Below are 12,208 nucleotides of genomic sequence, written 5' to 3' on the forward strand. Positions count from 1 at the left end.
CCAGGCAGCAGTATGGGAGTTCAGAGCATGCGTGGGCTTTGGAAAATCAGGCAGACCTGCGTTCAAGTCCAACTCATCATTTCCTTGGGCAAAACCCTCACCCTCTCATCAGCACTCAAGTAGTGTAGTAGCTACAGCGCAGAGGTGTGAAATTTAAATACGAGAATGCAAGTCAGCGTTTCCTGCTGTCTGGCCAAGAGCCTGCTCCAGAGTTAGTATCATTTTAGTTCTTTGCATTGTACCTATTTCTCTTGAAGGTTTAGATGCCATAAAGAACTTTGAGTTCCTGAAAACACGCGCACATTACCTTTCCCACAGCTCAGACCTTTTGGGCAAGGTCAACTCCCCGTTTTCTTTACCTGTGAAGCAAAACACAGATGATCATCCCAGACTCGTTTGTACTGGGCTCACTGGGCTGCAGGGTTTTTCCAACGTATATTTTACTTGATAAAAGTAACTTACTGCCTCCAAGCATGTATTCTCTGGGCAGAGATGAAGCAATCCCAGCGCGGTCTTCTGAACCATATTCATCGAGAGTGTACTCTTCACTAAAATCAGTGCATGTCTGCCAGAGAGTTCTCAGGGCCTTCCCATCTGTTGTCTTATTAGTTCTCAAAACATCTCTGGGAGCTTGGGATGGGGGGAAGGGGTGCATGGTATTTTTAGCTCCACAGTTCGGAGCCGAACTGCTCCTTTACCTTACAACCCAGACTGACTCCTGTGCTGATTTCCCCAAAAGGCAGATAGAGCACGTGCCAAGGACACCAAAGTATCACCGTGCTAAGGACAATTTGATTTTTTTTCTGTTTCTCCCTGAAATCCTCAGGGTGGTCATCGTGTGAACATTCAGAACTTCTGTTGATCTTTTTCTCTTGCTCCTTTTATAACTGAGTGTTGCTTTTATTTTGGATCACAGTCACCCAGTACGTCAGAGGCTGGATCCGGATTAGAACTCAGTGTATCACGCGTGAACCTCTGTTTTAAAATGTAGGTTTGTTATTTTTCGGGCGTGATGAGGCCAGCAGATCAGGAGATGACCGCCTGTGAAAAGATAGTTTGTTATTCACAGTTCCCAAGAAGAGGGGACACACCAGGCCAGGTGGGACCACACAGGGAGACACCAGGTTCGGTCAGGAGCCGGAGGAAAACAGGAAGAAAACAGGAAGACGCAGGCAGGAGCCTTTATTGTGGTTCCCACAGGAAAGGCAAGGCAGGGCAAGCAGGCTTAGGCTAGTTTGAATAAATTCAGGGGGCCCTAGTGGGTAGGGGCTGTCCCTAGTTGTCTGGTACCTGCCCCTGGGGTGACTGGGGACAGGGAATGATGGGTCCAAGTCAGTGTGTAAGAGCCCATTAGAGGAGGTGGTATAGGCATGGACTCTGGGTATGAAAGGCTGCTTACTCTCTCCGGAAACTGGCTAGTCCTGGGAGGGGCAGTCGTCCCAGGGTCAGCAAAGGCCCCAGATAGCAAAGCATCAGAAATACAGAAAGTGAAAAGACTTGATGAATTCAACCTCAAAAACATTATACTAAATGAAAGAAGCCAGACACAAAAGCCACATGTGGTGTGATTCCGTTTTTATGCAATATCCAGAATGGATCGGTCCATGGAGACAGACAGTGGACTGGTGGTTGCCAGGGGTAGGGGTTGGGGGGAGACTGGGGAGGAAGACGAGAGGAGCGACTGCTTCATGGGTACAAGGTTTTCCCCTGGGGTGATGATGAAGATGTTGTGGAATGAAAAGGCGTGATGGTCTCACAACGCTGCGAATGTACCGAATGCCAGTGCATCGGACGCTTGGCAGTGGTTAACCTTATGTTATGTGAATTTCACTTCGATTTTTCGTAAGAGGTTAGAACTCAGGTCTTCTGGTTCCCATGGAGGGTCCTCAGGCTCTGTGCCAGCCCTGGGGTAGAGGCTTCATGCACATCATGAGCTCTGAAGGCGCATGAGAAGGCAGGCATTATACCCCCCTTGGCAGAGAGGGGGCCGAGATGCCCACAGTCCGGGGCTCGGAAGTGGCCGAGCGGAGATTCAGATCAGAAGTGTTCTGTGCCTGTCAGCCCTCATCTTGCTGACCTGTCCCCGGGGGCCACTGACACCCCGATTCTCTGCCCTCCCAGGGAAGCGACAGCGAGTACGAAGTCGACCCGAGCCCCCAGAAGGCCCACTCTTTTGTCAACCACTACATCAGTGACCCCACCTATTACAACTCGTGGAGGCGGCAGCAGAAGGGGATCTCGCGGGCCCAGGCCTACAGCTACACGGAGAGCGACCCGGGCGAAGACCCCACCGCCCTGTCCAACGGCAGCAGCGCCCAGCAGGGCAGCCTCTTCCGGCCCAAGGCCAGTCGGACCCCAACGCCCCAAAACCCCCCGAACCCCCCGAGTCAGCAGAGCACCCTCTACCGCCCCCCCAGCAGCCTCGCCCCTGGCTCCCGGGCTCCTATAGCAGGATTTTCATCATTTGTTTGATGTCATCCTCGTTGTCGGAAGAGGAAAAAGAAAGAAAACACAGCAGCAAACTCCCCTTCCGCCCCTCCTCGCGCCGCCTGCCAGAAAGCAGAAACACCAAGAAACCAAGTCAACTTTTCACCTCCTGAGTTTATTTTTCCAGAGATTCCAGGGCCAGCAAAGCCGGGGTTGAGAAGGATGGAGAAAAACCACGAGAGGACGTGTGTGGCTTCGAGATTGTGGGGTCTGCTGCGCCTTCGGGGGGCTGAGCAGAGTAGGGGGGCTGGCTGCGGTGGACACAAGTGGGTTGGGCCCCTGGAGAGAGAGGGAGAGAGGGAGGGAGGGAGGGAGGGAGGGAGGGAAGGCAAAGACTGGAGGGCTGTAAGGCAGGCGTGGCTGGGGGGAGGTGAAGAAACTTCTGGACGTCCAGCCGGCCGCTCCCTTCCGGCATGTGCTGGAGCCCTGGGCCTGCTGCTGGCTGGTGCTGCGCCGGGATGGGCATCCCTGAGGGCAAAGCTCCCCTACCCCCTGCACCCACACTCCCACCCCACCCTGTGCAGCCCTGCTTCTCACCCTCCACTACCCCCTCCCTTGTTCAATGTCCCCACCACGCATTTGGTTTATTTAGAAAAACGAACCCAGCTGAAGGATGAGAATTTGCCTAGCTAGCTCCTTTGCTCCTAACAGACTTTTCTGTTGTGAACCCAAGGAAGAGGGCCCCTGGGGCTTGGGTAGAGGTCCCCCCACCACTGAACCCAGCCTTCCCTTTCCTTGAATTCACTTTCCTGAGCACAGACTAGGAGAGATGAACTTGGGGAACAGAGATGGGGGCACTGGCCCGGCATCACTGGGATAACGGCATAAGGCAGAAGTCAGGACCCGAAGGAGGAAGCTTGGACTTCTCCTTTTCTTCCAATTCGGGTACCACCTGACCCCCTTCTTAAAGGGAGAGGGAAAAGGGAATTACAGAGACAAGGAAATTCAGCTTCTGTGGGGCTGAGGGGCTAAACGGGGGTGAGGCATCGCCATGGCAGACACGCCCCTCTCCCTGGATAGACACTTTCACACACGCACACGCACACACACACCCATGCCCTGGCAAGGAAAAGGGTCCAGAGATCCTCTCCAAGAGAAATCCCTTTGGGTCCTCCTAGCCAGCAGGACACTCATTTTCAGATCTGTGTCCCTCGTTCTCAACCCATAGCCCTCTGTGTCTAAGACCCCCGCCTCCTAAGTCCAGGGACCCAGAGGGGCGGGCCAAGTCTCTGGTCCCAAGGCTGGATCTCCCAGCACCCGATTTACAAGTCAAAGACCATCCCAGCCCCCATTAATGTCTTCCAGACTCGGCTCAGCCTGCCAGAGCTCAGAGCAAGGAGGGGCCCCATCCAAACTGAACACAAGCTTCCAAGATGCACGGCCAGGCTGGCCGGCAGGAGCAGGTCAGATGGGACCAAGGGGCAATTATAGCTGTTGGGAGACAAAGCCTTAAAAAGCTCCTTCTGGCGGCTGCATCTTCCCATCAACTCAGACCTTCCGGATGCAGGAGTTTAAGGGGGAGCCTTTCCAACTAGTGCCTGGGGTGCTCCCCACAGGCCCTGCAAAGCAGCCCATCCCCCGGGGTCCGGGACGGACCGCTGCCTCTGGGAGAGGGGATGGCCCGGCGGGGGCATGTTTAGTGCATCTTGGGGCCCCTTAGTGGTGCAGGGCTCCCTGGAGGCGCCAAGCATGGGCACTGCTGCCCTGCCTGGGAGGAGGTGATGCCCCATTTTGAGGGGTGAGGAGAACAGTGGAGGATTTGGGAAACAAGCCAAGGAAGGAGTGGGCCTATACGCCTCCCCACAGCCCCGAAGCAGGGCCAGGGGCCTGAGGAAAGGGCACACTCAGCCCTGGGCTCCCAGGCACTGGGATCTCCCCGAAACGTGATGGGGAAAAGTTGGAAGATGGCTCCGTAGATGGGCTCACCCGGGTCCGAGGTCCAAACAGCAGCTTCTCCACTAAGGGGTCCTAGAAAGGGAAGCACAGTCTTTCCCCCGAAGGAGGACACAGGCCTGAGTTTCTGCCCCTGTACACATCTGGCATCTCCCTAGGGGAATATGCACAGCTGCAGGGCATGTGATGACGCTGCTGCTTTCTCTTTCCTTATCTCTCTCTCCCCCACCCCCCAAACAGTCTCATCCTTTTCTCTATCTGCTGTGTGTTGAACTGTTTAAAGCCCTTCCCGGTTCGGTTCTTGTTTCGTAGCCCAGGGAGGGCTGTGGGAGGAGGAAGCAGGGATCAGTAGAAATGCTCTGTACGCGTGTATATATTTCATGAGGCCAAATTCCCTTTGCCTTCCATGAATCACCTTGTGCATTAAGATGCTTGCCCTCCCCTCCCCACGTGCTCCTTCACACCTATGCTGACACACACACACACACACACACGCCTGGGCTCGTGCACACACACGCGGATATACACAGAATGCACAGCGTCCGTGTGTCCGCAGCCCCCTCGGAGGGCTGACGTGTCGTCTCCTGTGCGGGGGCAGCCTGAGTCACTCCCACACGTGGGGCGGGCTGGGTTCTGTTGTCTGAAAGGGCAGAACTCTTAGAGGAGCTGGAAAGGCGGGCCCGGTAGAGGTGAAAGTCCCAGCCTCAGTCCATCCCCACCCACCTGAAACGGAGCCTCCACTGCCCAGCCACATCTGGAAGCCCAGGTCCCCAGCTGTGGACCTCTGGATTTCTAAGAGGACATCTCTTTGCCCTTGTTTACATACCTGCTGGGGCAGCGGAGGCTCCTGACCCCCATCCAGACGCCTGGCTGCTTTGGAAAGGTGCGTGGGCACTGCCCACGGGTCACAGGGAGCCTCCCTGACCTTTGGTTTCTTGGGCCAGTGATGCCAGGACCCGTGTTTGTGTGACGCCACCTGAAGCGGGTTCACATCAGGACACTCGCTCGCTGGCTCCTTTGGCTTTGCCTCGCTGTGCCCTCGGGAAATCTGGTGTTGCACCCCGCAGCTCACACTTGGCACACCAGGGCTGCCTTTGCCCTCCTGGCCACACCCTCCTGTGTTCACATCAGCTCCACACCCAGACTGCCAAGATGAACCAAAAAGCTGCTCCGGGTTCCAGAAGCACCTTCCTCCCAGGGCTCCAGGGAGTTTGCAAACACAGGCTGCCTCTCCTCCAATCAGCCCACCTGACACTGCCGTGATTCAGAGGAAACAGGGATGCTGCCGGCTGCCCCGCCCTGCGCACGCTGGCTGGAGGCCTTCTGTCTCTGTCCACACCTCCCTGGGCAGAGCTTTTAAAGGCGCCAGAGCCTCCCTATAGCCCACTCTGGGCAGAGGCTTCCCTCACCTTCCCGTGGTGCACATCTGAAGGTGCCCACACTTGGTGAGGGGCTGGAGGGGGAGGGGGGACCATCTGAACAGCAGCCACCTGCCCCTGAGTGCCTCTGTGTGGTCCTGGGCAGCGGCAACCCTGACCACCACCTGAGCACAGGTGCCCTCTTGGGACCACCCCGCTTCTCTTTGTTTCTGTAAGAATAACCAAAAGCATTTAAACGTGTTACCTTCTTTTACGCATATAGACTCCAAGAACAAAAACCAACACAAATCTTTATTTTTTTGATTTAAAAGATACAATGAAAAATTATGGGGAGAGTATTCATTATGGCAGGTGTCTATCTGTAAGAAAATATATATATATATGTTATATAGCTTGTTAGCAGGTTTATTTTTTGAATGAAAGGTAACAAAAAAATTGATTTGAAATATATACCACGAGAAGTCCCATGTCCCGTCAAACTGGTCAGTATTTTATAAATAAACTTTTTTTTTTTTTTTTGGAGTCCTGAAGCGACGTTCATTCTTCTCCTCCCTGGAGGATAAATGGGGATTCCCCAGCCCCACATGGCTCTCAAGTAATCTGGTCCCCAAACAGTCCTTTTTAGCGTTTCTGTGGTGTTGCAGAGTCAAGGGTTCAAGTTTTTCTGCTTTCTTAATTCATAGGTGAGTGAACATCTGTGCCTTCAAGTGAAATGCACTGTTTTATTTATTTTACACTTTTAAGAGAAGAGCTTCTCAGATTACACCCAATTAGAAGCAAAATGGTAATGATTAATAGTAATAGCAATAGCTAACGCTTGTATGGCATTCACCCTGTGCCAGGCACTGTTCTAATCACTTTACATTGATTAACCCATGGCATGCTTGTGCCCGCCCCCTAGGAGGGAAACTGGATCAGGGAGAATGTAAGTGGCTTACCCCTGAGAATTAGAAAAGCCAGGATTTGTTCTAAAGCAGTCTGGCTCTAGAGACAAATGCTGACTCTCCGATGTGTGAAGGCAAGTTTCTTGCCCGTTTTCGCTTTAATTTCGACAAAGCCAGCACCTCAGGCCCTAGTGACCTTGATGTAATAAAAACCACCCTGGCATTTGGTGGATCTAACATAGTTAATCCACCCAGATTTAGAATTAGGGCTGGAATCTCTGAATTTCTGAGTACACTGGTGTTACAATAGACCACGCTTACCTCCCATTAATTAAGTCAGATGGATTCAAATAACAGTGAAGGAAAAATAATTTTAATAGTACATGTAAAGCCATTCAATTTTACACAGTACACTTATTTTATATAGTCTACATTGTTTAATGCATATTAGACATTTATTCATACGGAGGCCGTTCAACTAATCAAAACATAATTAAAGCAGGGAATTTAAAATACCTATTATGTATGCAACTTCTCCACTTTATTTTTACTTAAAACTCACAAATGTAAATTCATCCACCAATCTGTTCATGTTGGGTACAGCATTTTTCCTTCTTTTTTGAGAATGGGCTCCATGTGTAGAGTTCTGGTCTTTCTTACACATCTATAATATATCATCAGTGAACTCCAGTTTCTATCTCTTTAAAGCAAAAATATACAGAAATTTTGAAGTGGAGACTTCCAGTTTCTGGCATGTGGGGAGCTTGGGAGGTGCCAGCCCGTCCTAACAACGGGTGGAAAACTAAGCGAGTGCAAAGATCAACACCTCTTCTTAGATCCATAAGAGAAGTCACAGGACCAACTGCTGCCCCTAAAATTAGGTGAATACAGAGAATCTGCACTTACCAGAGTAGAAGTGACGGGTTGATATAAGAGCAGAATCCTAGATTTTATGACTCTTTCCCTAATGTTTTACTGTTCTTGTCCCTGACTAATTCAGCACTCTCTTATTTTTGCAACTTTGCTTTATCAAAGTACTCCTTTTCCACAGCATTCGATGTCATTTTCAAAGAAATAACTGTCCTCATTCTGGCCGCTTATCCTATCCACTTACATCATATTTCATTCAATTACATAATTACTATAAAAAGCATGACTGGCATAAACAAGTTTGGGAGCAGTGATGGGTGACTCTTGTAAACACAGCTCAGTTTGGTAGGATCAGGAATGTGTGGGTATCACAGAAAGCAGGACATAAGCCTTCAGTTTCCAGGGTATGATGGGTTTCTCCATGTTTTGCAGAGAGAATCAATTAATATGGCTAATATTTGTTAAGTGGAGGTCAGATAAGAGACCTTCTGTATGTATGACAGTACAAACCCTGCACACTGTACTTTATGACTAGTTTTCAAGGTGGTTAAGGGATTTTTCCAGGGCAATTTTGACCACCCATAATCTTTACATTGTACGCAATATGGAACCCAAGCCCCGCATTAGCTGTGACCCCACACAACTGATTTGAGGATGTTTGGTTAAAGGGTAGTAAGGGGAAGACATTCCAGAACTGGAGTCAGAAGTGTGGGTTTGGTTCTAGAATGGTCACTTGCAAACTGAGACTTGAAATGCCTCTTTTTTTTTTTTCTTTTTGAAATATAGTTGATTTACCATGTTGTGTTAGTTTCAGGTGTACAGCAAAGTGATTCAGTTATACATACATATATGTCTTTTTTTTTTCAGATTCTTTTCCCTTACAGGGTATTACAAAATACTGAGTAGAGTTCCCTATGCTATACAATACGTCCTTGTTGGTTATCTATTGTATATATAGTGGTGTGTATCTGCTAATCCCAAACTCCTAATTTATCCCTCCCTCACTGCCCCCTTGAAGTGCCTCTTAGTTTTCTCAGGGGAAACGAGTCATCTACCACCAACCAGACTGACAGGAAGATCCAAGGAAATAATGAGATTTGAAGGAAAGGCTTGGACCATCAGAAGCGTGTCTTCCTGGTGGCACAAGTGTGTTTGTTCTAGACCGGGGAGAAGCCTCATGGTATTCTGGAATTCCAGTCTTCTTCCTCATCATTTCTAATCCCAGACTGACCCCTCCCTAACTGTGGCCAGTGGGCATGGATCTTGGCTGTTTCCAGCAACAATACCAGTCAAATACACTAGGAGGAAAAAAAAAAAAAAAGACAATACCTTTCACCAAAACAATGAGGAAGGTAAATCTGCTGAGAAGGAAGGGGGAGGGGAAAGGAAGGTGCTTTCCAAAGCCAAGGAGATATCTGGTGATATAATGTACTGGCTTGGATTATACATAATGTTCCTTCTCTCTACTGAGCAAAGGTAACCTCACCCAGAAAACATCAAAGAGGCCTCTCAGATTTCTTTTCTTAGAACTCCCCGAGTTACCAACCAGGAAAAGCACTTCTGACTGGCAAGGCTAAACAAAAAGAGTTTGAGGTTGGCAGACCTGGGTTCCCACAAATTCCAGCTTGAGTTTGAACTTGAGTTCAACCTCCACCAGCCTCCCCTACCTCATCTGTGGAATGGGTGCAATTTCTACCTTTTCCAACCACAGACTCATGTAACGAAGCGTAGGGAAATAACCTCTTAGACGGAGGTGACATTTTACCATCCCTTTCCCAGTTTCTCTGTCCTGCACGTGGAAGGGCAGGTCCAGAACTATCAGAGCTGCTTTTTTTCAGTTTCCCAATCTTGATGGCAAAGCACTTTGGCAATGAGGCTTGGCTGGAGTCTGCAGGTGGAGAAAGCAACTGATGTTTTTCTTTCTGTCATCCTAGCTTCTGGCAGGAAGGAATCACTCAAAGCAGCTGGCTCTGGAGGTTGGGTATGGAGGAGGTCGTGTTAAGCTGCAGTGTAAGAAGCGGGGATGGGCCGGGGGCAGGCCTCAGAAGTCAGCTTCAGCTTGGTCAGCCCACTGGCTCCATCAGACTCAAGAAGGGCTGACCGCCTGCCCCAAGGCTCCCAGCACAGACCACACCCACCCTCCTCAAACGTTGGCCCCGAGAGGCCATACCACTTCCCAGTGGGGCCATTTGGGTTGTCTAAAGCCAATTGCTCAGCAGCTAAGCAGTACCCTGGGAATGGAAATAACTAAATAGTCTTTGATTCACTTTCCTCCCAAAGTTGACCGTTCCAGGCAACCAAGCCCTTCGGGTTGGGGCTTGTTCCTACTTAGCCAGAGCTTCAGCCAGGGCCCAGATTACCCCAGAGGACACAGGAGGTCAAAGCCCAAAGAATATCACCCATTGCTCCAGAGGGTCTGAAGGCAGGGACACCCTCGGCCGTGACCTCTCTGGACTCTGCCCTGGAGGCTGGTGCGTGGACGTGGGACCAATCTAGTACCGACCTGACTCCCAACTGAACAGAAGGGCTCTTTCTCGTTGCAGCTGGGCGTGGGGGGCTGCTGCAGGACAGTGGGGGACTGGGCTGGCTGCACTTCCCCTCTGTTCCAACTGCCTGCAGCCTCCTAGTCTTGGAGGGTTTGGGATCTGCTCAGCAGCACCTTGTGGGACCCGGATAAAGTAGCCGATGAATAGGGCCACTGCAGGTCCCGCTCTGCACCTATTTTCCTTCTGTAATTATCTGTGGCGCTTCCTTTCACTTTGGTCTATAAATGATCTGGTCCTCCTACCGATGCTTGGTACTTGACAATGGAGGCAGCCTGCTGGCCCAGCTAGAAGCGCCTCCTACAGGTGGGCCCTGGGACGGCCATGTTGAAGGTCTGGGAGGACCCAAGGACCATCTCCTGGACACAAATATGATTTGAGTGGTATGGAGGGGCCAGCAAGTCGGGTTTCGTCCAGCGCTGGATCTTCTGCTCAGTTCGGCCTCAGCCAGGAGGGGATGCTGTGACCCCAGGTTCAGAGGGAATCTCATCCCCCTTATAGCTTTCTCAGATGCTTTGTCCTGCCCCTTGAGGGTCTGTGCTGTCCCCAGGCCAGTTCTCCCTACCGAGGGCTCCAGGACACAGGCACGAATGTCTGGGGACACAGCCTCGCCCAGACTTTTCTGATGGAGGGGTTCTTGTTAATAGACTTGCCTAAGAGAACATGAGATAGATCCTCCTTCTATAGAATCTCCCCGCCCCCATCTCCACACCCACTCCCCAAGACTGACCAGTTGTTTGTGACATCTGGTAGAAATCTGGGGGAAATCCATGCTGTTGCTAGGCCATCTTCAGGAATCTTATTGGTCAGCATAATTGATATGGCAGAAGACACAGGCCTTGGACATAGCAAACCTGGGATCAAATTAGGGTTGACAGATAAAACACAAACCAAGTTTTGCATGGGGCATATTTATCCTAAAACGTTATGTGTCGTTACCTGACATTCCAATCTAACCGGGCATCCTCTATTTTTTATTTGTTAAATCAGCCACCTGGCGCAAATCCTCACTATATACCAAATGTGGGCATTCCTCCTCCAGAAAAGCGGGATGCTGAAAACTGCTCTGTATCCCTCACCAAAAGCGTGTGGGTGTTAGCAGGGAGATTACCCGTGAGCATAATTTCTAAGCCATACAACACGCTACACGTGTAAGGGATTATTGCTGTTGTTCGTGGATAAAATGACATTTATGTGGAATCATCGAAGAGCTCCTGGCTTCAAGCACAATTCTGGTTCAGTCAGTCCCGGCTTCCACACCTTTACCATCTTGTACCCTGCCTCAGGACTCTTCCCAGCTGGAAATGTCAGTAGGAACCTTCTGCATCTTAGAAATTTGGGGGGTTTTGCAGGGGAGAGTTAAACTGGCTTTCTAGAGCCATGTATCAGACATGCTGGAAGGCAACAGAGCCATCAAATTCGGATCATTAGAGGAGAGTTTCATAAAAAGACCACTCACCACGTCGTGATAAGGTTTGGGGAAGCTAGAAGAGGCACTGCTGGACCCAGGGTTAGGGACAGCTGGGTACCACTACCACCCTAAGCCTGCCGTGGCAGACAGTGAAGGAAGTTTCTAGAACCTGCAGACAGAGAAGGCGGGATGGAGACAGATATCGCACAGGGGCAGCTCAGGGGGCTGGAGAACCACCCTCTCCCCACTGGCTCTCCTTCCGTCCTCCACCCTCCTGCTGGGGTTCCTTGTGGTCCAAACTCAGCGGGTAGTCAGGGGCACTGGGATACCATCCATCCAGGCCAGGCTCCCCTGGGGGACAGCGCAAGGTGGGCCCACAGCACCTGTGCCTTCTGATGGTGACAACCCCTTGGAAAGTCCCACTCTGACACTCAAGCAGAGGAGAGATGCCCCCCTTCCTCCCTTTTCTCAGTGTTGATCAGGAGTGGAATTAGACCCAGGAGGCTTTCGGGAAGGTTTCACCAGGATACGTGGAATTTTATCTAACCTTAGAGAATGTAAAAAGGTCTTTGACATTTATGGCCTGTAACCTCCTGAGCCAGCTGGAGCCACACAACAAAATGACACCAGCTGATCTTTGTTGACTAGAGCCCCGCCCACCACTGTGCTGAAGGCGTTTTCTGCAGCCTTGCCTCCCTCACAGCAGGCTTACCAGGAGTGCAGGAATTTCACCACTTCCCC

At 50.8% G+C, this 12,208-nt stretch overlaps 1 protein-coding gene across 3 annotated transcripts in view; it reads left to right on the forward strand.

Moving 5' to 3' along the window:
• SDK2 (sidekick cell adhesion molecule 2) overlaps positions 1 to 2,774 on the forward strand; it is a 263,950-nt gene extending 261,176 nt beyond the window's left edge. For all 3 annotated transcript variants that reach the window (XM_060080968.1, XM_060080970.1, XM_060080971.1), the window contains one exon: positions 2,122 to 2,774. In XM_060080968.1, the coding sequence (XP_059936951.1) occupies positions 2,122 to 2,472 (351 nt within the window). In that variant the 3' untranslated portion in view covers positions 2,473 to 2,774. The remainder of the gene's footprint in view (positions 1 to 2,121) is intronic.
• The last annotated feature ends 9,434 nt before the right edge of the window (positions 2,775 to 12,208 follow it).

The sequence above is a fragment of the Mesoplodon densirostris genome, chromosome 18 (genome assembly GCF_025265405.1).
Source record: "Mesoplodon densirostris isolate mMesDen1 chromosome 18, mMesDen1 primary haplotype, whole genome shotgun sequence".
NCBI lineage: Eukaryota > Metazoa > Chordata > Mammalia > Artiodactyla > Ziphiidae > Mesoplodon > Mesoplodon densirostris.